The sequence below is a fragment of the Eulemur rufifrons genome, chromosome 7, assembly GCF_041146395.1.
Source record: "Eulemur rufifrons isolate Redbay chromosome 7, OSU_ERuf_1, whole genome shotgun sequence".
Lineage (NCBI taxonomy): Eukaryota > Metazoa > Chordata > Mammalia > Primates > Lemuridae > Eulemur > Eulemur rufifrons.
The window spans coordinates 231,006,389-231,032,970 of NC_090989.1; the positions used below are offsets into that span (position 1 = coordinate 231,006,389).

At 36.2% G+C, this 26,582-nt stretch overlaps 1 protein-coding gene across 5 annotated transcripts in view; it reads right to left on the reverse strand.

Moving 5' to 3' along the window:
* PTPRD (protein tyrosine phosphatase receptor type D) overlaps nucleotides 1–26,582 on the reverse strand; it is a 493,549-nt gene that overhangs the window by 121,898 nt on the left and 345,069 nt on the right. For 3 of the 5 annotated variants that reach the window (XM_069476476.1, XM_069476475.1, XM_069476478.1), the window contains 3 exons: nucleotides 20,545–20,635; nucleotides 15,046–15,255; nucleotides 10,128–10,288 (listed from right to left, as the gene is read on the reverse strand). In XM_069476476.1, coding sequence (XP_069332577.1) covers nucleotides 10,128–10,288; nucleotides 15,046–15,255; nucleotides 20,545–20,635 — 462 coding nt within the window. Of the gene's footprint in view, nucleotides 1–4,342; nucleotides 4,358–10,127; nucleotides 10,289–15,045; nucleotides 15,256–20,544; nucleotides 20,636–26,582 lie in introns of all 5 variants that reach the window. The other 2 variants (XM_069476474.1, XM_069476473.1) reach the window with 1 other exon arrangement.

Genomic DNA, 26,582 nt, shown 5'->3' on the forward strand with positions numbered 1-26,582 from the left:
TCCTCAGGTGTAAAGATTTTTTTTTAAGTGAAGTCCACTTGAACTGTTGTTTAAGTGAAGACCTTCTTTTGAAGTCCTCCTTCAACTCTAGAATTAAATAATCGAGTGACTCTGCCTTTAGGCTTTAAGGGGGTCTTGGTGAGATATGCTTGGACTTTTGTTGACTAATTCTCTCTTATCCACTAGTTGTATTTGTGAGGAACAGGATAGGATATCCCTAGTAGCCAACGCTAAGATTGTTGTGAACACGGAGAAACTACCTGGCCTCAAGCCGAACAGCTAAATCTGGGCCCCTTACCCCTTTCTAAGTATACATAACTGGGGAGCTGCATTGGATTTTCCCATCAGGCAGGTAAATACAAGTGCATTTTTAAGATGTTAAGTTATCCTAATACCTAGAAGAACTGGGATCACACAAAACCAACATCCCTTTTCTCTTTCAAGTTTGAGGGAAAAAATAGTGCTGGCTATTTATAGTGTTAAGCTATCATTAATATTTTGTTAATGAAAGTTAATCACAGAAAGATGAGAGAAAAAGTAATGTCATGGGGTGGGTAGATCAACACTCCTGATTAACAAAGTACCATTAACAGTGTGATTTTTATCTGTTTTAAAAGCTACCCACTAGCTTTACTAAGTACCTTTCTTTAAGCTATCATAATGTAATTTTAATACATTTCTAATAAGAAATGTTAGATTTTTACATAAGATTTATCTATTTTTTTTAAACCCAAATAATCACCGAGTGGTAACTATCTATCTTCTTCCAGCTTGAATTAGAATTAAAACTCATTTAACCAATGGACATTGTTTTCAAACTGTGCTTTTTTTTTCAGATATAATTCTAGCAATCTCCATGCTAGAGTCATAATTCTAGCATCTCACCCCTGCTCAAAGCAAAGGCATTTTCTATTTGGGGAAAAGGGTGCTGCAAAGTGTTTAGAACTCTCCCTTTCTCTGTTCGATTATTACTGCGGTATAGCTCATTAGTGTTGCTGTGGCAATGGGCTCTCATTCAATGCCACCCAGGCTGTTCTATGGTTAGCCAGAGGGCTCCTGTTAAATAGCCTTTCTTCCCATTTCTGCTCATCTGTATAAAATAAAACTAACCAGGGGATGAAGGGAAGATTGATGCAAAGGGGAAGTCTGCTTGATTTGCTTAAGTGCAATGCCTTTGGCGAAACATCCCAGATGGAATAAATTTTCGTGGTTGAGTCCTATTAGACACCTTGCTTTCTCAGTACCTTGGGTTAAGCTGTCTCAAGATTTCCTCTTTCTATCTAAAAGTGTCATGTGCAGCCTTAGGACAGAAGGTACTGCCAAGCCATATTACCAGTCAGAGGTGAGCAGTGATTCAGACATGTGCCACAGGTACCGGCAGCTCCAGTCACATGGAGTAGAAAATATGAAGGAAAGGAAAGGAAAGGAAAGGAAGCGATGGAAGGCTGGTGAGAAAGAAATGAGAAGGCATAAAAAGAGGGCCTCAGAAGACCATGAGAAAGGAGATGATGACCAGTTTCAGAGTAGACAATGTCACTCTATTCATGCTATGGGTATTTGCCTCACCACACTGATTCATTTTACCGCTGAAGATGCAAAATTGGAATAGGTTAATGAAATGTCACTAAATGTGGCTAGCCAATCAATCCCACGTGAAACATATGGTTGGTCTTCTCACTTCAGATAATGACAGTGGCCCTTCTTAGGTTTGGGTCTTTCTGTGTGAGTTGGCACTCATGCATTTCCTTAGTGATGTGTCAGACCCGATGACTAAAGCCTGCATTTTTCTCCCTTCCTAAGGAAGCTCTACTGTCATTCATGTGAGATTATGGAAACCAGAATTAGAAGTATCTGGGCAAGAAAACTACATCACTATTGCAGGTATTGTGGAACAACCTCCTTATCTTCTTTTTCCCTGAGGCAGGGCTGAGTGACACTGAGCTGGAGGGATAGAAAAGAACACTCTCTAAAGAAATTTTGCCAATTTCTCTAGTACTAGGGAAAGTGGAAATCACACCTTGTTGCCAAGATATATATGAATCTCAGAAAACCCAGGTCATAGGATGAAAATTACAATTCATTATTGTAATGAACTGGGAGGGGTATGCTGACATTTAATAACTAATTTCTCCTTCACTATCCATTTACATGAAATGACCTCCAAGACCTCAGACTCCCAAAATCCTAACCAGATAGAAAACCAACTGCTTAAATTTGTTTTGCTCAGTTTTATTTTTATCATCCCAACATGGATAATTCTGGCTGTCAACATTCTTATCACAGTATTTTAAAATACTTATGTGCTAGAATGGTTGTTTTCTAATGCAGAAAACATTTCTAAGAAAGATTTGGAAGATGAAGAGTTTGGTCATCACTGGTAATAATGGTAAAGAGCTTCTAAAACCTGAATTTACTGCCATACAATATTAAAAGACTTAATTGTCTAAGTCAGGCCCAACGTAAGTAGTCACATTTTCCTTAAGAGTTTTCAGAGGTCTCATCGTTCTCATTTCCAATTAGAAAAATGCAATGAATAACGACTAGAAACAAATTCTAAATTTTGCCTTGTGACATTATATTTTTTCTATTAAGATTATAAAACCCTAATAAAGTTCAGTTCAAGTTTATTTCTTACAATGATAAGCATCTACCATGTGCAGGAGTTACGTGGGTCAAAAGGAAATGGAAGATCACATATTTCAGATCTGGTAGAAACTGCTAATAGTGTAAAAGCGTGTGGTTCTTTGGCATACAGGTGTTGTACAATAAAAATGCTACTCTGTAGTCTAAGGAGTGTTTTACTTTTACTTCTTTCACCTGGCTCTCATCTAGGGGGTGAAGCAAGAACAAAGGGAGGCTGTGTGGAAGATCATATCATGGTCCTAGAACACAAATATTCAGACATATGGGCACAGGCTTTTAAAAGAAAGATGCACTTATTAGAAATCTCTACTCTCATTAGTCAAAGAAATCAGTTCAAATGTTTCATGATTTTGATGATGATAACATTAAGAATGTAATCCCAACTCTGCCATTATTGGTGTACCTTGACTACAAACCTTCTTCTCAGTTTCTTCATTCATAAAACAGTGGAGAATTAGAAGTTGATATCTAAGTTTTGGCCCAACTCTCTTTTCTTAATAGAATAAGAAGGCAGTGAATAAGTTGTAAAATGAGGACAGTGTTATAACGGAAGGTAGATCTCTGAGTATATTACGTGGATTCAAAGTGTTTTGTCTTTTGCCTAAAAAAAATCAAAAGTATTTTGCATGTGTTTTCTGCAGGATTAATGGTAACCAGAGATGTCCACACACACAAGACACCTTTACAGAGGTTTTAAGATTCCCATCACTGAACATGTGGCTTGTTGACTAATGCAAAATGATTTTAGAGAAAATAATGTGGCAGCAGTTCTCAACCTGTAGCAGGCATCAGAATCACCTGGGAGGGCTTGTTAAAATCCAGGCTGCTGGACCAATGCCTAGAGTTTCCGGTTCAGTAGGTCTGAGGTGGAGCCCACAAATTTGTATTTCTGTAAAATTCCCAGGTGATGCTGATGCTATTGCTGCTGGTATAGAGACTACTCAACAAGAACCACTGCAACATAATATCAGGAAGAAGGCAGATTATCTTTGAGATCCTTTTTTAGTTTAATTTTAATCAGGAAATTATATATATGTGTATGTATATATATTTATATATGCATAAGTGTATATATGTATGTGTGTATATATATGAGTTAGAAAATGAGAAAGTTAGTTGGACTAATCATTCAATGATCACACAGCATATACTCTAGCTCTTATTATAATTGCTATTATTATTCAAGGCTGGAAGACATGGATTATAATTTTGAATACGGTTTTTTCACTAAAGCACTGCCATCAATATTTGCAGGGTTTGAAAATGCTATTATTCCTTCCTATATCATGAGTTGATCCATGATTAAACCTGAAAACTAATTTTTGGTAAAAACAAACAAAACAAAACAAAAAGGCTTATGGGACACCTCACATTTCTGCTCTATAAACACATTAACACATACAAATGTTTATTTAACCTTGACCACAAACAAAACTCAGAGACTGGTTTACTAACTTTTAAATTTGATTGTAAAGATAATTTTTTTCTTATATAGATAAAATATTTTATTTATTTTCCCCAGAATCATTTTAATATCAAAACTATTGTATACATGTAGGCTTTGTCCATCTTCCACTCGCCAGGTAGTATTAGCTTTTATATCCAGCCCCCACCCTCACCTCTTCAATAGCTCCAAAATCTACCAGTTTCTTATTTTTTCCTTACTGAGCATTAAAGAGGTTTGTTCTCTCTTCCTCACCTGTCAGGTTTACTGCTCCATTTTAATGCAGCAAAAAAGGAAAAAGAAAGGCTAAATGTTAGTTGGCCAATGGTAACAAGAGTAACCATGACAACCAAGTTTTAAGAAATAGTGCTCACAAGCAAGGACACATAACTGACACACATTAGGAAATGACAGCATATCAAAAATATTTAAAGGCCTCTCTGATCATGAAGTAAATGGAAGACATGAGGTTCCCTCACTGAATAAAAAATTTGTGTTTGTGTGTGTGTGCGTGGGTGTGTTAATGACACATTCGCGTTTAGCCATCACCTACAAAATACTGCCACAATTAATTATATCCCAGGAAGCGTTTAATGATAGTCATATAATTTGATTTTTACAAAACAGGCCATGAGGAAACTACTAATGTACTTAATGGGAATACAACATTATTCCACAAAAGAAATTCATTCATTTAAAATAAAAACTCTTCAGTTAAGAGGTATGTTATTCCTTTAATGATATAAAATATCTGCAAATTGTACTGAACTGAAATTTATACAATTGAATAATACACCATGAGGTAATAAAGTAACATAAATAATTTCTTCAAATAACTTTTGACAAGTAAAGCATTCTCATTCATCTTTTTTCCAATAAAGGACTAAATCCATTTTCAGTTTTGGAAAATATAACACTCATCATTATAAATCTACAGAGCATGACCTATGCATATAGCTGGGCTAATCCAGAAAAACATTTTATTACCAGCCATTGACAGGACAGACTTTTTTTTATTCAAAGAGGTGCTGCTGTCTGTGAACACATCTACCTCATGCTCATAGATCCTTTCACCTGTGAGAATATACTGATTGTTTAAATAACGATATTACTTTTGCAGAGAGTATAACTTTTTCCTGGAAAAAATTAATCTAAGCAATCTTCATTTTGAGGCAATTTGCAATGATTTTAGTGAATTCCCAATTGCAAAAATAAAGGTATTAGTCTTTCTTAATGTCAATGATATATATACCCATGTTGCTGGAGTATCTGGCACTATAAGATAATCTAGCCCATCTCTTTTCAAAAATAAAAAATCCACATTTAAATTGTACAAACACACACATACAAAAGTGAATGATGAAAATGATATTAAACACACTGGATAATTCTTTTTATTCTTAATTTTAAAGTGAGTCACCTACTATGCCAGGTTAAAAAACTGCTACATATATGTTTCCAATTTCCTCATTTTTTATCAAGGATTTTATCAGGAAATCAGTTGTTGGAAAAATCTATGCCTCTGGATAGAAGAGAATCATTTAGTGAATTATTAGTTTTATGTAGTAGAAGGCTGCTTGAGTGTTCATATGAACAAATGCACAGTTCTATAGAAAGCCCAGCCTCACCATACACATGGGTGCATACTTGGTACAAATACCTAAGTTTGAAGGCTTTCAAAACTGGTAAATTTAAATTATAGGCCAAGGGTCCTATTACAATAATTCTTGCCAGCCCAGATAAAAGTGTGATATTGAGTGATGGGGTAAACTAGTGGAGGGAATTGAGTTTAGTACTATTTGACTTGTATAAATTCAATGGTTCAATATTGCTTTGTGCCAGGCACTCTACTAGACACAAGGGATACAGTGAGGAATAAGACAGAGTCCCTGACCTAGTGTAGTGAGGACAGAGTCAAGAAAATGGGCAATTATAGTAATGCAACAGGTTCTACAATAGACAAGTAGAAAGTACTTCATGAGCATAGAAAAAGGGACCCGAAGGCAGCCTGAACTGCTGGAGAGGACAGGAGAGGAAGGAGGCGGCACCTGGAAAGGCTTGATTTAGCAGGTAGCACCTTAGCTTCCAAAGGATGAGTTAGAGTTTGTCAAGCCAAATGGAGTGACAGGAGAGTTGAGAAGAGGCGTTCCAGGCTTAGTGAGGGAGGGGCCTACTCAGAGGCTGCAAGGCAGAATCAATCAGCATTGTCCAGTGTGGTTGGGTGTGGCTGCATATTTCTTTACAGCATCTCAAAGTATTCTGGGCTGCATTTGTTTCTTTCATGAGAGCTTGGAAATATTAATACATGTAGGGTTGATAAAAAAGAAAAAAAGACTACTAAAGCAGCAAAGCCTGCAGAGAGCTAATGTGGCGATGTTGGAGCTGGGAAAAGCTGGAAAAGCTAAAGTCTGTATTTCAGTCACATCTACCTCGTGGCCTCTGCACGTAAACATCTTGGGATGAGGAAGGGAAGTATTTACTCTTTCCACAGCGTGTGTTCAAGCTGGACTATTACCATTCAAGGATATTAATTTTGCCTAAAGTGTGCCTTAGACTTCTCCAACCTCCGAGTCCACACTTTTTTTCCATAGTACATAACAAACGCTTCTCATCCATCTTGAAATGCTTTTCTGTAGAGTCAGGTTAACATTTTTAAATATTTGTTTTCTATTAATATATAAATAATTCTTGAACAGTTCTAGAATAATGTCTGAAAAGCTCTACATACGTAACTGATACACAGAATATCTAAGAACACTCAGTTGCTTTATGGATTCTTTTTTGTGGGCGTAAATGGATGTACAGTACCAGTTCTATTACCTGGTTTTTAATGTTCTCAGATTATAGAACTTATTATTAAAAAGGTTTAATTTTCTATCTATCCACTGACTTTACAAATGGGGCTATCTAGGCCCAGCTAGTCACAGAGCTGGGACTCAAACTCAAGTTTCCTGACTGCTAGTGCAGTGTTTGTGCAAACCTTGCTACCATCTTATCTCTCTAATTTGTATTTTTAACTCATGGCCCATATCACATATGGAGTACAAAATTTCAAAACAAAAAAATTCACAGCACAAGAAAATTTATAACATTAAGGACCTACCAAACATATTTTAATTTTCTTATGGTTCAGAAGGGCCCATACAAAACCTCAGTGATTTTTTTTCTCTTGTTACTAATTATCAATGTATTATAGGTGTGTGAATTATTAGATTAAAAACAAAGTCAAATGAACAGAATACCAGATCAGAGTGTGCTATTTCCCTATGAATACGATAGGAATAAGTCTCACAGTTTCCTCAGATAGCTGGTTAAAATATACTTCTTTATATGCTAAAACTATCTACAGCCACAGACCAACTTCTAAGGCATCTTATAAGCAGGTGTATATGACAAAAGGGATTATCAAGACAATGTGAGTCAACAATATTTTATACCCATTTCCTTCTCAAAGCATTATTTGCAGAGAGGAACTGAAACATTTTAATAATAATAATAATGATACTTTCAAATCTGAGTCATTACCAATGACCTATGTATAAACTCAAAGGCATCTAAAAAGAGGGAATTAAGTATTTATTATATAATTAACTTTGCTCAGAATCCAAGCTATAAAAAACACTATTCATTGGGTACAGAAGATTTTCTCTTCAACGGTCTCATGATAATCAAGAAGGACATTGTTGGGTCTACTTGAATTTCAAGTCAGGAATGTTCTTTACTGCTGAAGCAAGCATTTCTATTTCAGAAACACTTCATAGGCCTTCAGATGGTTAGCTAAATATACTTAGCATTCGAGGATGTGTGCATTTCCCAACAATTGCATTAGACGATGCTTGCATATGCACACACTAAAATGCAACTCTCTTTTAACAGAGTCATAAAACCTCTAAATACGATGCCTCTTTTTGCAGGATTAGGAAAAATTATAACTGAGCTGATTTTTTTTTTCAAGCACATGCAGATGAAGAAAGGAAAACTTAATTATAAATCTTTAAAAAATATCAAGCTATAATCCTATTTCTTCACATTTACATAATTGATGCACAAATATCATACAAATCTCTGTTATATGGTATGACTTAATGATAGCTAGGTATATCCAAATGAAAAATAAGACATGCATTTTGTCCATTTCGAATAATCATAAAACATCATGGGATATGTTCTAGAAATTGCACCTGTCAACAAGCACTTGTTTTCTGATCAAAATTCCACAGCAGAATGTGACTACTTGAATAAATATTTCTCAGGAAATGATTAAAACAATTTGCTTTATTATTGCATTCTTTTCTGGTAATACATGTAGCACACAAACAGCCAAGAGCACTAGCTTGGACTGAAAGAGGATCTATGATTATCCTGGGGCTACGGGTACCTCGTACTTCCTGCCCTTACCCCTTACACAGAGGGAGCCAATAAGATATGATGGGTTCCTTAAGATACACACTAATACGATATGGGTTGGGATGGCAGATTTGAACTATCAACTAAGAGGAGATTTTGGTCTTCAATCACTTGCTTTTTCAGCTATTTTATAGCATGGGTAATTGAATAATGGCAGTGATCAGGAAAAAAATAATGATGTATATTTCTTTCATTCTTTCTAACTCTAAAATTGGACAGGCAATTTAATGGGTTATGGTTATGAACTTCTTTCCTTTGTCCTTTATTTTCTCAACCTTCTCTTCATGCTGGAATAAAATGAAATAGAGCCTTTTAAGAGAAGGTTTTTCAAAGGAGAAGTGTTTTGAAGTGTTTTTAATCGAGAAGTCGGTGGGGCAGGGAAGGCTATTCCAGGAACATTAGTAGAACACGGAATGATGGGTAGAAATAATTAATATAAACCCTCAAAAGGGAGTTACATGGGTAGAAAAAAGAATTAATGAAAGTAATATTATCAAACTAAACATGTAAGAAATACTCAAAATGAAGACATTCTCTTTTGATTTTTATGGCCAAGGTTACAGGGAGAGAGAAAAAAAGGGAGAGAGAAGCTATCTCACAGTAGAGGGAAGAGATCATCTTCATAGTAGCATTTGAAAACATGACACACCATAAAAAATAGGAACAGATTAATGTTTTATGAAAATGAAATTTGGATTGGAAAAAACTAAAAATTGACATAAAGAGAGATAATTTTTAATTTAGTCATTTTAAATGTTTAAGAGTATATTATATGTTCATTTTTATAATCTTATATATGTACAATATTATAATTCTATTTTTAAGTCAGAAAAGATTTAGGGGAATAATTACCAACGTCCTCTATCTACTAGGCAGTGACCTAGGGGGAAAAATTTTGCTTATATCTAATAAATATGGGTTATTTGTATCCTAATTTTAGTCAAAGACACTAAGCAGATTGATGCTTGGGAATATAAAGACTGAAGTTATTTTTCTCTAAAAAGGAAAATGGTACCTTCACATCCCTTCATGGACATCTAGCAGAATTCACTAGTGAGGATGTGGAAGAAGGATTAGAAGAAAAGTGGGAGAAAACTCATTCTTCATGTCTCTTTTCTGTTTTTTCCTTCTTTAATCATTAATTTTTAGCTGCTTCTGCTAAATTTTGAGAAACAGCTACAGGGAAATATTTCTGCACTTGCGCAAATTAGACTTACGAAATGTATACAAATGTGCTAAATTGTAATAGCGTTTCCAAAAACATGTTGAAATCAAGCAGTTTATCATCTAAAACAGTCAAATGAAAACTTGCATGGAGTTATTTTCAAGTGAATGTACTAATGTCTCAAATGTCATGGAAAGTGCTCATCCTCCTAAAGCAGCTCAGAAGATGGAGGCTAGGATACATGGATGCTGGACAACGAAAGTCTGTACCACACACTGAACAAGATTCCAAGTAGTGCAGTCTTTACGGTTTGATCTATCTCTAATGGAAACACTTTTCCAACAATTATTGGGGCTGCACTGAGGTATTTCTACTAAAATAAACCACATAATGACTGCAGAAGAATGATCAAGTCTTCAAAAATAAGGCAGCCCACAAAACTGCAATAGAAATATTGGGCAAACCTACCTTTTATAAAGAAGAATAGCAATGACGATGCAGATGATAAAGACGACCGCAAGGACGGGACCTACGACCCAGATCAAGCCTTCTTCTTCATCCGTGATTGGCTGTGGGTCCAGATCCATTGACACAACAGGGTCGGAGTAGGGGCTGGTTGCATACATCTTCTGAGGAAAAGCAGAGTCTGTTTTAGTTATAAAATAATGGCTTTCTACAGCATATCTTTACCATTAGAAGAGGCAAAAATCCAGGACATAATAGATTCTATAAGTGTATGAAGCAAGGTTAGCAAAGTAGAGAAGGGAGGGGAAAAAAAAATAAAAGAAAGAGGTTTTATAAAATGTTTCCTTACAAAGTGAAGCATTTTATAATGAAATCATTTTGATGGCATCAATTAATTCATAGATACTTTTTCACTGAGATCTAATATGGCATATAAAATGATATGAAGAAGGACAAAGTACCAGTGATTAACCAGACACAGAATGTTTAATCAACATTTACATTGTGCCGGTGTGTTAGGTGCTACATGAAAATCAAGAGAAAAATTCAGAGTTCCAGTCCTCAAGCATTATCACCCAGTTAAGGAGACCAAGGTAAATATTTATAAAGCAAAATAAGTCAACATTTAATTAAATGTTAAATTATGCTGGTAGTTCTTAGTACTACTGTATATTAGGAAATAGAGGCCAAACAGTGGACACATGAAGTCTACAATTTCAAATGAGAATTCCAATGTTTAAATTATAGATGCAAGATGTACAGAATTGATGATATGGCTTTTAAAACATAGCATTCTTAGAACTGAAAAGAACTTAGCAGTTCTTATTTAATTTTATTATAGTTACTTTATCAAAGATTGGTATGATTGTTACCAATAGATAATTGACAATAATATACTTTTCAAAAACACAGTTACTTGGTGAAGGAATGGACTAAATGTCTATGAATTTTATTTCTGTAATATCCTATTTTGTTCTGCCCTATTTTAGCCTGTCTTAGATAAATATTCTCTTGATTCTCCCTCCTACTTAAGGTCCTATTTTTTCTTGTACTTTCCAATTCCAATAGAGACCAATCCATACCCACTGGCTGCCCTGCTTCTCCTACTACTCACTTCTCTTCTCTTCTCACTCCAACACCATTGCTGGTCTTATTCTTTCATTTGCCAAATCTAATTGTCTTTATTTACTCCTTACCTTTCTAGACATCTTTTCCAGATTTGCCACAGTTGAACAAGCCTTCGTTAAAACTACTCTCTTTGGCTTTCCTACTTCTGTACTCAGTTGGACCTTCTTAATTTTTCCAACTGCTCATACCCTGCTGAGTTAATTGCCTCCTACTCCATCCTATGAACCAGCATTCTCAAGTTCTATTCTATATTAGCTTCTCTTTTGCTCCCTTATCTAGTGAGGTCATTGCCAGCTTTAACTACTCGTCTCTATGCAGATTACTTCCTCATTAATATTCCTAAACTCAGAAACTCTACTATGTCCCAGCTTTTCATTTCCAGATATTTCTAGAAATTCCTACATGCATGCACAAATTAAGAACTGCATACATTATTTAACTTCTTCCCAGATACTCCTTCCCTTCCTCTTGGCTTCCAAAATTCTCTCATCCTCTCAGTATCTATGAATGGATACTAGTTTTACCTTATGGAAACAGGGATGGGATGGAAACACTGATTTTACCTGATCAATGACCCTCAGGTCCATCTGTTCTCTTTCCAGTCTCACACATACCATTTTTCTTCAGGACTTTATCCATGCTCTCCTAACTATAACAAGAGTTTCTTCCTTCCTCTATAGTCTCTACTGCTGCTAAAGGTACTGTCCTTAACTACAATTATAAAACGTTCATGAGGCTCTCTGGTGATCCCAAATAAAAGTTAAATATCTTAGCATGGTTCTCAAGGGCATCCACAATTTTGCTTTAATGTTTCTTACCACATACAACATATTTCATCACAGTGAGCTGCTTGCTGCTACTCCCTAAATGCTCTATTCTTTCTCCTTAACTCCCTTTCAAGTTCTGTAACATTTAATTCTTGAAATCAAACTCTCCAAGCCCCTACTTTAAGACTGCCTCCACTGAAGCCATCTCTTATTAACTGGTGGTAATCAGTCATTCCAAAAGATACAGGTACAAATAGTAAATTTAAAAATTTTATTTAGTCCTTTATTTCTTTTTAATGACACTCTCCAAACTCTATTTTGGTTTTATATTTTTGTATGTGCTCTATTTTCTTTAATGAAACTATAAATTCCTAAATTAAGCATTTATATACTATTTGTGTTGATACGCTTAAAGCAGCTAGGACAGAACTTTGTACCAAGTGAGTTCTCAGCACATCTTTGCTGAATAAAATAAAATGCTTCTCTTTTCAAATGGCTGAGCTTATCAACACATGAGTGTACTTGCTCATCTTTTCATGATCAGTAAATGTAGTTAATTTTTTTAACCTGTATCTTTTAAAAACTTAGTTCAGGTCATATTTTCCAAATTTAAGTACAACAAGCTCCTCAGTCAAGCAGGAGAGCATGTGTTCCTCTGAATGCTTATAGACTACTCTTCCTTCACCCTGTCTTCACTATGCCCAGGAAAGAGACTGACTAGACTTTCAGATTTTCTAATGCATCAAAATTCAGTATATATTTCTAATCTTCATAGAAGCAGCTAAAAACAAACAAACAAACAAAAAAGAAAGGATATATATGGTATAAAGATTGACACAAAGGACTCTGCCAAGAGACTATACAGCTAAGAAACATGATTCTTTATGTAATTGTTTTGGTTTATATTTTTCCACTTCCATTTTGTAGGTCATACCTAAATTGTTTGGTAGAGAGAAACAACCAAAACTCTCTGATTTGAAATTCTTTACCAAGAGCCTTTGAGATAATAATTTTGGTGAATCAAGATGGAAATCTAAGCAAACGTTTTCCCAAAACACACAGATTTCCAACCAAAATCAAGAAACAGACATGAAAATGAAAGAAAACATAAAATGATACCAGCCTCCTAGAATGTAGAGTTTGTTCTGTGTATGGGAGTAATAGAAGAGATTAAATTTTAGATCATTCTAAACCAGTTCCCTGATACTCTTTATTGTTTTCCTCCTCACAGGATCTCTATATTCTTAATATGCAGCAAGGGATTGGGGGAAAGCTTGTATCTTTGGGGTGGAGAAAGAGGTATTTTCTCTCTGCAAATTACCAGTTCACTCTTGGAGTGATTATATATCTTATTAACAATTACTTGTAGAAATTAGAGGCTTACAAAAGGCCTTCATCACTACAAACATTATCCTAACTGGATACAAGTCTCTTCTATAAAGTACATGCTGGCCTGGAAACATACATGAAACATAAAGGAAATGCTACTCACTTTGAAAACAATGTCCAGAAAGATGATAAAGTAAAAGGACTATTCAGATAACATATTTTGGGAAAAAAATCTTAATTCTTAATGAAACAGTGAGAAGGCATACTAAAGGAAGGGACAGACTCTTCAACAATGGTGCTACATTTAAACACGTTTAGTGGGAATGTTTGAGAGACATTAGAAACCGGGGTGTGTGAGTGGCTCCGTCAGTCTGCATGATCGGATGAGATTTCTCTTTGCTGGATCCTCTGATCTACCTCAATGCTCTGAATGTGCTTTTTGAAGCGTTCCTAGAGCTATTAAAAGAAAATTCCTCTCAAATATCTAAAAGTCACTTTTTGAAAAAAAGAAAAAGATAATTTCTAACATTCCTTTCCCTTGATGTTCTGCCTAAAAACCTTCAACTAGGAAGAAAAAGCATATCCTTACATTAAAATTCCAGGGGGACCATCACTTTGTTTTCAAATGACATTCTGAGCACAAAGGTAAACCAGGAAGAGTGGCTGCCTTTGTATTTGATTTTCCGTGGGGGAATTCCTTCATTTCCTTGAAGAGAGGCCTCACTGTACATGCTAAACCCTGATGTGGAGAAACCTTTGATAAATCTGTGGGCTTCTTACATACGGGAAGGGAGAGGCTCAACTGAGCTGCCACACCTGTCAGATTTAGGCCGCGAGTAGAAAGACACAGTTTAGAACATGTTAATATGAACTGCCACTTCAAAATCCACATCCCCTTTCTATCTACACTTTCTCTCCCGTTTTTTTAAACATTCAAAGCAACTGAAGCATAAAACGACACACGAGCAAGATGAATTACATGAAAAAGATGACTCATTATTTAGAGTACCTTAGGAATTCTCCCTTTTATTGAATTATTTTCCAGCTTTCCCGGCTTTTCACTGATAAAGTCACTTGTAAAATGCTCTAATTAAAGAAGCTGCTGTGTTTACCTCTTCCTAGACAGACCTTCCCCGTGAATCTGGGTAGAGGTGCTGTGCTGTGGTCTCCCTGGCAGTTACAGGCGAGTAAATACAATCATCACTCCCCCAATTCAATGTATTCAAATACCTGGAAATATGCTGTGCTGAATGACTGAGCTTGTTGGTTCCCATTGTAATGATGTGTGCTGATGTCTATCAGACATTAGGCAAGAGAAGGATAGCCTTTCTTTTTTTTTTTTTTGAGAACAGTTACTTTAAAAGGATGAGGAAAAGAGATAGTGATCAGTGATGGCTCTAACACCATGCCGTTTGTGTCACATTGAAAGGTCTCAAGAACCATGTTCTATCAATCTGGCACTTCATAAACTAGAGGGCCACTTAAATTCTCTGTCATCAGAAACACAGTCTTGTTTGTAATGCAATCTCAAGCAGTATATTCAGCAATGTTCAAAGAGTAGGCAGCTTATTATTAAGTTAATAACAGCTCATGAGAAATAGTTAGGATGGATATACCTACAAATCCTCAAATAACCATATTCCAGTGAGAATGTGTAAGCATACCATAGGAAACAGATGCCATCATAATTAACTTACAGACTCTGCATGTTCCATTACTGCTAACACAAAGAAGACATATTCTTGACCACTTTGGAGTTGCTTGTTTGTAAATCCACCATAATGCTTGTCATCTCCCAGGGTGAACTCAGTGGGAAGGACATCAAAGTGAGCGGCAATATATGGCTTTAATTCAACTTCTCTCCCATAACGGATGCTTCTGCGTTTCCTAGATATCTCCTTAAGCAGCTTGAGGAAAAAGGGGGGAAACAGAAAAAGAACTGTAAACAACCATGAACCAACTTATTGATGGTTTAATGAGAGAAATTAATTCAGAACTAGGAACAACCCAAATGCAATTTGTCCCCATTTCATGTAGCATGTCAGCATCACTAAATCTCAGTTCTCTCAATCTTCCAAATACTTGTCTTCCTGTTAAGGTAAGATACTGGACTGCTACTGTAAGGCCCAGGCTATAAACACAGGGCAATTAGATCCTTTACTGGTAGCTCATTTCATTTCCTACACTAATGAAATCCTCTCAAAGGGCAATAGTATATCATAACTTGTCTAAGGAAAAAAAAGTCAGCTTGATTCATAAAAGCCTTGCCTTGCAGGAGAGTAAACAAGTGGTAACCTCAGATAAAGCCATCTAAATGTTTAAATATGACCAAATTTTAGGAGAGGTTAGTACCATTTTAGTTTGTTTTTAGTAATGAAATAATTCATATGATGCAAATCCCATCAAATCAGCAGAAGCAGAATCCAGTGAATAATTTTCAATTACATATATTAAAGAGACATTGTTACTCATTTAACGATTTCTGGCTTGACTCGGCTCCTTGGTTAACCAACTGGGGTGCAATTCTTCGCATTTTATCATGGAGCTAACTTTTTCTAGAATCTAGCTCCCTGGGGAGTTTGATGATCTTGACAGATGATATAAGCAGTGTGGATAAAAATTAATTTTAATGTTTCCTTAAGGAAAACAAACATATGCATGTACATGCAGATCCTTTGTGTACTTCAAAAAAACCAGCAGAATTTATTTATGGATAATCTGTTGTTTTGTATTGATTCTTCTATTAGGAGAACATGATATTAATGGCATATTATAAACATTGATTTCAAAATAATGTCAAAGTTACCTTTGTCTTCTCCCATTAAAGATTGCTATTTCACAGGGTTTAACAGGGAAAGGTCTGTATCAATCTGTGATACCTTTTGATGTAAACAGCAACCTTTTAACAGTTTGCTGGAAATAATTTTGATTTTATTTCTTTTAATATCAGTGTAGAAAAGACTACATATTTGAGGACAAACTGGAAAAGAGAATGAAATGAACCCTGCCTTCACCTTGATAAACAAAATTAAGGTACTTATGGAAACAGTGCAGCACAACTATTTACTACCCTCATTTTTGTAAACAGAAATGATATAGTAAAAACCAAAGTATTGATCTCAACTTAGTAGAATGAGACCTTGGCATAACCAAGGCCAGGCTTCTGTGATCATAATGGCTGTAGACTATATAAATGATAAACACTGAATCCTTCTGTTAGGAATCTGATAATATACTACAGTCTCTTCTACACTGAGTCATAAATGTGCTCAGCTGGTTCAAAATTGTACCCTGAAAATGTAAAAAATAGTCTTTTAGTTATATAGGTAATTTATACCAATGTTATTATCAAATAATATTCAATTTATAATGTTCTAACATTTTCTGTGAAATTTGAATTTATTGATGCAATTAAAATTATATGAAATGTAAGCTGTTTTATGAAAACCACAGTAAACTGGGCATCACTTGTTTAGCAAAATTGGACCATCTGATAATAAATTCAAGTATACTGATCAATTATGCACCAAATGGCCAGTAAAAAAGCAAGGCCAGAAACTTAGCCCTATCTTTCAATCCTGTTGCCAAACTTAGGTTTACTTATAATAATGATGATGATAATGATATTAATACTTATTTATTAAGCACTTACTAGGTACTAGATGCTGTTCTAGGGGGCCTAAACATGCATTAGCTAATTTACTCCTCATGATAACCCTGTAAAATAGATTAATATTATCCCCATTTTATAAATGAGGAAATTGAGGCACAATAGAAAGTCACAATGTATTATTAGACTCAGTGAAACAAAATGAAACTACACATACAATTTTTTCAACTATATTTTACTTAATGATTGCTCAATATCAAAGAAACATAAATGTGATATTTAAGCTCTGATAACCTAAATTATTTTACTCAGTCTGTATTTAGACATAATTTTTGTACATTCACTGTTATTAACACAGATTAATGTTTTATTTCCTTTTCCTGGATTTTTTAACATGCCAACTTAAAAAAATTCTGCTGCCAGATATTTAAGGCAATATTCTACTTGAAAAGTCATTCCACACGTTATTGCTGATGTGCAGTAAACGACAGCTGCCCATTACTTTGAGAAGGAGCAATGCACTGCGGATGAGGTGAACAGCTTTTTGAGGTTGGCTAATCAAAAACATTTACCATCAGTTGTTTATGTGACTGTGTCCCCTCTTCTACTTCACTGATCAAACCCCATCTTGATTTTATTCATATTTCAAGTGTAGGCAACAGTCAAAATCCATCCATATCACTGTCATTCCAAGGAGTACCTTTTGGTAGGGTTTCTTTAGAAGACTTAGAGGAAGCACTTCAAAATAAAATATTTGAGTTTTGGGGGGCTCCTTAGATCCAATGCAGTCATTCATTAAGGTCAAACCTGGAACATCACTCTGCCCCTTTAGATTGTTCTAATCTCTGTAAGACGCTTCCTGTGTTATATTTTAAATGGTTCAAGTGAGCTCAGATGACACCAAAGTTAGCCAGTATGTCGAAGTTATAACCACAAATGACTACATTATTTTACAGCAAGCCTTTGAAGTACAATGCAATGAAAAGCTTATGATATATTACACGACCTGCTCTGAATTAAATGTAACTAACATTTTGGGAGTCATTCTGCCCAAAATTCATTTTGACTATTAATATCTGCTCTGCCCAGTCTGACCTTGACAACAGGAGTTCCAGTTTGTGAATTTATCATGTGGAGAGCATCCCTGGACAAAGGATAAATGAGCTCAGAAGATAATTTTGAGAGTAACTCTGTTTAGAAAGCCTCTTTCAATTTTTTATGGGCCTAGATATGAGGCATACATGTGGAAATCCCCTTAGGCCACCATTCTATTCAATGACATGGTTCCAACAATTTGAATTATAGGCCTTTCTGAAAAATTACTTGGTCAAATACATTTAAGAGAGGAACACTGCTTTGTCAAACCTGGCAGTGCCAGGCTATAGATAAAATTACTACAATACTTCTATTATCCATAGTAGAAAAAAAATCTGTCTATAGGGATCAGAAACTGGATGAGTAAGCATAAAGTGAGGCCGTAGCCTACTTTCATTTGTTCCCCTCCACAATAGTTACAAGACGTATTGGAGGTAATTCCAGAAGATATATCAAGGGCTTTAGTTCTTTATCAGAAATAATTTTCATTTTCCAGTCAATGCATATCTTATTTCTTCCACCATTAATTCTACAATGTGGTCTCAATTATATCAGTAAGAAAAGTGGGAAACAGTCCGTCCTGACCCAAAAATTCTGAATTAATAAAATGTTTTTTATCAAACTATTATACAGATTAATGCACCACAACTTGGATGATTAAAATGACCCTTTGTTATGGGAATCAGCAGCACAGACCCATAGAATTTAATTGCAAGAAAGTTCAAAGTCATATAGCCCTGTACTTTAATCCATTAGTGTTGCTGTGCATTTGGAGGTTAAAACCTGGCTGTAAAAGAGAATCACTTCCTATTACTTACTATCGACTGGCTTTACTTCTAAGGAAAGCTTATTATTTAAAAGTAGTTGATGTCATGTTGGCTTACATCTCAATGACTTGAAAACTTTTTTTTAATAGGTAGAATGATACATAGATTCTATAAGTTGCCTTTGCATTTTATATCAATTCCAACGATAACGGGATGGTGACAATTCTGCAATTCAGCTGAGAACTGATTAAAACAGTAAGAATATCTCAGGATTAACTGATTCATCACTTGCAGGTAAAATCATGTCTTCCTTCAAAATGCTTACAAAAGATGAGCTGATCACTTTGCATCTTCAGATGAAGGATTACTATTTCTCCACTATCACAGAATAATGATTTGTTCCTTTATCAACAGAAAAAATTAAACTCATAATATACCAAAATTACTTGACAACAGTATTGAAATGATGTTTCATTACACACCCCTCTAATGGTCATCTCATCACTAAATAGTGACACAAAAGCATAGGGCTAACCTTGAACTCATCTCCTCTTCTGAACTTGATTGAATTTAATTCATATAAATGAAGTAAGTGAAAATTAATCCCACTTCTAGAGATGACTTATGTCTGCCAAAGGAAGCTAACATCCAGAGCACAGTCTCCTTTGTGCAGACATATATGAAATAAATATCACCTTTCTGTAATGCAGTTAGGGAACTTATTCTTTTCATTAATTCATTTGTAATAATTTGAGGTGGAGAAAATACCTAGAAATAACAGGTTGTAATATACGTTGTAAATAAGCCCAATAAATTAAAATCTCATACTTCCCCAAATGAGGGCTTGGTTGTTTGCCTTATGAACTGTTTCAAAACAGCATCATGTTAAAATAACAAAGTCTCTTCTGTATTTTAAAATGTGAATTACATCCATTATCTTGCTTTGGCCCTATGGGGATCTAGTTTAACACTCTTGGATCATAGTTTTCTTATCTAAATAGATGCATGTAATAATTAGGTTTCATTCCTCATATTATGTGTTAACTTAAAAAAAAGTTCTTTTTACAAAGAGTATCAGTTAAAATGCACCTAATATTGTCAGATTTTAAAAATTAAAATCATACTATTTGGTATTTGCTGGGTTTTGATCTATATGTCTTTCTTTGCTCAAATTTTTTTGATTTGTTTTGTTTTCCTCTATAGTTGAATGCACTTTTGATTCTGAAAACCTACAGAATATGGAATAAGGCAAACATTTGATAATCAAGAGAATTCTTTGAGAAAATGGTGAAGACCACATAGTAGGTCAAATGAACTCTACTGCAAATTGCAATGTAGTGTCTGTAACAGCCTTAGCAACCGTTGCACTAATGAAGCAGACCTTGGAATTTATATCAATGGTGGTTAAGTCTTTGCTGACAATTCACTTCACCTTCCACAAATCTACATCATGTTTTACAAGGGGCAAGGGGCAAAATATTAAGGCTAGCAAAGATCAGACAGGTTGGAAGCTTTATTGTAGCTTAATGTTTTTTTAATTAAAGCAAAGGATCTTTGTTGGGATCTCTGGAAGTTAGCATGCCCATCGCACGGAACCATCTAACCATCCAGCTGTGAAGAAGCCAGCACCTGGATTAGATGCTGAAGAGCCTCCACAGGGAGAAGGAGGATATTTAATAAGTAAAATAACTAATGAAAGACACAACCAACAAAGACGTAGTTACCTCATCTAATTCCATTTCATCTGGACTCTCCCATGGCTTGATAAATTTCCCACGAGATTTCTTCAAAGGCACAATTATTATGTAGTAACCTCTGCACAGAAATGAACACACAAAAATAAGGTTAGTTCTGATGGGAAAGTAAGTGGATGTACCCTTAAATCTTCCACAGGCCAGTGACTGAGAATGAAGGCAAATTATGGATATGAAGTGACTTGTCCATTTCTTAGCTCAATGACAAATAACCACCTGTTTGTTCAATTTTAAAAACAACATGGGCAGACATTTATGTGTGACTTCAATGATCTTGTATGGTAATATCACCATGGTTGACCGCTCTTTATTAGGTATCATAAACAGAGCAGGCATAGTTCATTACGGCCCTAGTGCTGGACACATACAAGGCTGGGATATTGAAATCTACCACCACAAGATGCTGAACCGAATATTTTCTATGACATTAATTTATAAAAGGACTTTTTAAAAAGTCCTTTTATAAATTAGAGTCCTTTTATAAAAAGAGTATATAATAAAAATTACTCTTAGCTCACATAAATACCTCCTATTATGTTGTTTATACAAACCTAAAATACTTCTTATGTGGATAAAAAGTTAAAAGCATAAAAATTACATAGACTCTCACAATAGTTACATAGAGTAAGACATAAAAACTCCCCTCTCTTTCTACCCATCAAATTAAAAACTTCAAGTACTGCAGAAATTTGGAGATGATCACTACCTAAAGGGCCTTCAAAATAGATCTCAATATAATAATATCTATACGAAGAGACAAAAGTAACTTTGTCCTAACACTGAGAATGGTCAGATAAAATTTAAGGAATGTATAAAAGGCACATGTCCAAAAATGGATATGGGCTATTTGTAAAGTTGCTTTGTAACTTCAGTATAGTGTATAGCCTGCTTTCATATTTCTGTTTAGGGACTCTGCTTATACTAGTCTTTGGTAGTAACTACACAAGGACTTTGAACATACTGTATAATAATCACTTCATAAACACATTAATGGCTTCCTACTTCTCAGGTATTATATTAAATACATAATCTGGTTTTGTCCTGTTACATGGCAATCGTTTAAGGACAACCTAGGTATAGGCTATAAAACTATAAAAAAAGATCACAGACAAAAAGACAGAAGATATTAAATAATTGCCCAAGTTAAAACAGACAGCAAAAGGACTCAGACCTACATTTATCTTAACCTTGGCAATGGTCTCTTTTTTTCATTTATTCTAAGTATCATGAATTAAGGACTCCATACATATTTTGGAGACTTATTGTGAGAATAAGTCACACTAAGACTTATTGTGAGACACACACACATACTCACACACCTTTAAAAGAGAAGGCTACCACACATGACAAAGGGATGAGAGGAAGAATGCCACTAACCCTTTTTTATGTTATATCTCAGAGAGCAATGCAACAGCATGCACAGGAAGGCCTCTTTCTACTCATCTCAAAACAAAACCTGTAATAAGCTCAGCAATTCCTCTGTGATAAAGGGCTCTGTTTCCACACACTCTAGCGCTGAGCTGCCCAGAACAGTAGCCACCAGCCCCTTGGAGCCACCGAGCACCTGAGATGTGGCTAGCCTGCACTGAGATGTGCTGTAAGAGTAAAAGACACACTGTATTTCAAAGACTCTGTATGACAAACAAACACAAAAGAATGTAAAATATCTCAGTAATAATTTTAAAATAGTGATCACATGTTGAAATGATAATATTCTGGACATATTGGGTAAACTACATCTAGAATATTTAAGTTATTAAAATTAATTTCACCTATTTCTACTTTTTCACTGTAGCTACCAGACAATTTAAAATTTCACATGCGGCTTTCATTGTATGTGTTGGACCGTGTTGCTCCAGAGTGTTCTGGTACACCTGGCCCAGAATTTGGGCTCTGCTACCAATATACTGTGTGATCTTGGACTGATCATTCTACATTCCAGAATCTCAGTTATATATTCTGAAATATGAGAGTAAAAAATATCAGGCTGGTATCTGGGGGGAAAAAAATAAATGAACCCGAAGTGCTCATCACAGTGTGTGTGGCACGTAGCACGGCAGATGACAGCTGCGGCTGGCCAGGACTGACCGTCACGGTGGGAGACATGCGTCTGAACTCTTATTCAGTAGGACCCGACGAAATTCTGTAAGATGCAGGTTAAGAACCTGTCAAAGTTTTTTTTCTTCCTAATCGAGAATTCAAGTCAAACCAGACAATCATACCACAATCCTTTCTCCATGGTACTCTGAGCAACTAATCAACAGATGCACAGGATTATATCACCTAGCCATTCATTTTCTTTACTACAAATAATCATGATGATCAAGGAGGGTAAGGAGAGGGAAGAGTCGGTGTGTGTGAGAGAGAGACCAATATCTTTTATTTTATGATCCAGGGTAAGCTTCCTCCTCCTCCTGTCCTCCCACCACCTGAAGGATTTGCCAAACAAGTCCATCATGTTAAATGAGCATGGAAGGGAATGACAGAGGCTGCAACTGAGCGTACAAAATAACACTGCAGATGTGCTTGATAAACACACTTGTCAAGGAACTTCTTGCTTTTCGCTACCAGCTGCACAAAGTCAGGAGAGCTCTTCGCTAAAGCAATGATACTGCACATTACCGGAGAGCTCCCTTTGTCCTCTCTCAGCATCTTATAAACCAAGGTTAAGCTGATGAGTTTTATTAATTTTTCTTCTGCCTTCATATTTGACCTGCCATTCTTGTACATGAAAAAAGAATCCATTCTTTCTTCTGCAGCACTCCCCTGCTATTCGTATGACTGGTGGTGGGGATAAGGATTGAACAGCCACCCCCATAGCAATTAATTAACAGTGTGGCCAAACATCCATAACCTTTTCTCTCCACTGATCTCTAAAGTGTTCATCTAGGGCAGTCAAAGTGAAGCTTGCTTCAAAGCAGCTCTCACACATTGAAAGAAATGAGGCAGTGGCAATTTGGAACTCCATATCATAGGAGATTTGCCTAGGTCCAAATCCCACATTTCAACTGTGTTCTCTGCAACTACGGCTTTGTGACCATTCAGGTTTACCAGCCTTACCTGGAACCTGGCTTCTCTGAGGATACTGTTCCCTTGCAGCCTTCTCAGCAGCTGCTGATTCCTCCCTTCCTCCCCTGCCCGTGAACCTCAGAGTCACGGTTTGGGGGTTCTTTCCTGGCTTCCTGCAGGAATTTTCCCTCCACCCTCTTGCTAACAATGAAACACACCCCTCTTTTTTTTTGAATTTCATGCAATCCAGCTATCTTATGCTCTTCTCTGGCTGATTTTTGTTATCTACCACCTCCCCCGCATATCCTTTCTCTTAGAAGATTCTTCTGAGGGGTTCACAGGCTTCCTTTCTTCCCAAACTCTGCCCTCAGCCTGGGTAGTGGCCACCTTCACAGGGCTGGCCCGTGCACCACCCAAGGCTCTCAGATCCTTCAACTCTCCCTTTCCAAAGCCCAGCTTCTCCATTCTACCTTGGCTGAAATCTATGTTTGCCGTTCTCTGTGCCTGAACCCACAGAGCTAAATACAGACTGAGAAACAAAGTACAGGGCAGAATAATGCCATAAATTCAGCATCAGCAAACCCAATTGGGCTTCCACACCGCCTGGCAATCTTACCACTACCTAGTTACCCAGTAACTTCTCCAGTTGCCTTGTCCTTCCATTATCCACAACAATTTTTTCAAATTTTTCCCTCTATCCTGAAAACCTTGGACATTCATACTGCCCCACTAGAAGATAGTCTTATCTCTTATATACAGAGAAAATGTAAACATTCAGACTATCTGGGAATCCTCTGTCTACCAAAGTACATGCCTACGTATATCTGTAAACAAACCATAAACTTTCCTTTTGGTACAGTGGAAAGACTGGCCCTACTTTTAAGGCCAATAACTATTTATTGAATTGTTTCTCATCCTCTCGCTTTCCTTGGAAGGTTACCATACACCATACCCCTTTTCTCTCAACTTCTCTCTCCCTACTGGATCCTATCCATTAGCTTTCAACCATACAATAAATACCTGCCATTTAATAAACAAAACAAACAACTTCCCACCCCAGTCACCTCTCTCTCCCCTTACCCCTTACTGCCAAATTCCTGCAAAGAGCTGAGTGTTCCTGCTGTTCTCCCCTTCCACTCGCTTCCCTGTTCACCTGCTATGTCTCCTGCCTCCTCACCCACCTCACTGCCACTGCCAGAATACTCAGTGACCTCTGCAGTGTCACATCGAAAGAAGAGCTTTTGATCCTCTTCTTTCTTTCTTGACCTCTTGGCAGAATCTTAACATGTTGATAAGACCCCCATGAAACATCCTCAGCCCTTTCTCTGTGTGGTAACTCTCCTGTTATTTCTACCTGTATCTCTTACCACACTGACATTATTTCCTTAGAATTTATTGTCTGCTACCTAGCTATCATGGTGGAGTTCCTCAAGGCTCTGGCCAAGAACTTCTGTTCATACCCTATTTTCATCCTAGGAGATCTCATTCCAGCCCAGGGCATCAGTCCTTAGCTATATGCAAATGATTTATAGATTCTTATCTTCAGTCAAGAATGCTCCTCTGAATTCCACAGGTTTATCCTACTTTGTGTCTCCATTTCTATGTTACAAAAGTCCCTCAAACTTACTGTGGTTAACATAAAACAAATAATATACCTTTTAAAATAAATTCTCCTCCAATATTGCACGACAATCTATTTCAGTGCACATGCCAGAAACCTAGGTGTTGTCACTGACAATCTGCTTTTACTCTCTCCCTCCCTCATATCCAATCTATTGCCAAGTCATGTAACCTCCAAACTCTATTATCTCCAGTGCATTCACTTCTATCTCTACTGCCACCCCTCTGGTCTCATTCCATCATCTCATGCCCAGATTCCTACCTTACTCTTCTCTCTCTCTCTCTCCATTGACTTCAGCCCCTTCTAGTCCAGTCTCTGGAATTTCCAATCCACAATACAAAACTGATTGTGCCATTTCCACTTTTTAGAAGATTTCAGTGGATTCTCATTTCTCTTAAAATAAAGATCAAAAGGTATTCCAAGGCCTGGCAGGCTCTTGCCTGACTCCATCTCTCCATGACCTCTGAGCTATAGCTTGATAGGCTTTCAATGTCTTGAGTTTATGATGGTCCATTCCTGTCATCAACCCTTTGACCATTCTGTTACACTTGCCTAGAGTCTTCTGTCACTCCAACCAAGTTAGTTAACTACTCTGTTTCTTCAACTATCTATTCCCTTATTATTTCCTACTAATGATTCCTGAAACCTTGCTGATTTCTCTGATTAAATCAATTACCCCTATTATGTGGTCTCAATGGACCATTTTTAGTATATAATTTTCTTATACTTGTTCAAGACATATTTATATATTTAGAAAAATATTACTAAAACAGATGTGTGTATAATTTCCCTCAAATTTCCTTAACTTTGACATTTTATCACTGAGTAATTTTTTCCACTGAAAAGTAGAAGCGGGTGCGGTAGGTGGCTCTCAGGAACTTACATCTCCCCTAACTCAGGTAGTCAAAAATATCTGGGGGTCCTTCTGCTCCATCAGGATTTCCAACTCTCAATCTTATCAAGCTTTTTCTCCTTTCTCAATGACATGCCCAAATGCAGTTTATAGAAAATATAACTCTTTACTGTAGAAGTTCTGTTCTTTACTGGCCTAATGGTGACCCCTTTGTTCTAATCTCATGGGGCATAAAGAAAGATAAGATGATTCAGATAGGGGGAGTGAATGTGTACCCTACAAATTCATATCAACCAAATCAGATGAACTGAAAGAACTTGCTTGAAATGAAAAGAAAAAAAAAAAAGGTAAATTGCTTTTGGAGCTAGCTTTCTATATGGGTAAAATTAAACTTAAACTCAACATTCTCTTTTGCCTGTCTGCCTCAAGCCTGGAGTTTAGACTCAAATACCTTTTCAGCATAGCCTTTAACTATTAAACTAATAGAAAAATAAATAACTTCAGAATCAATATATCTGGAAAGCC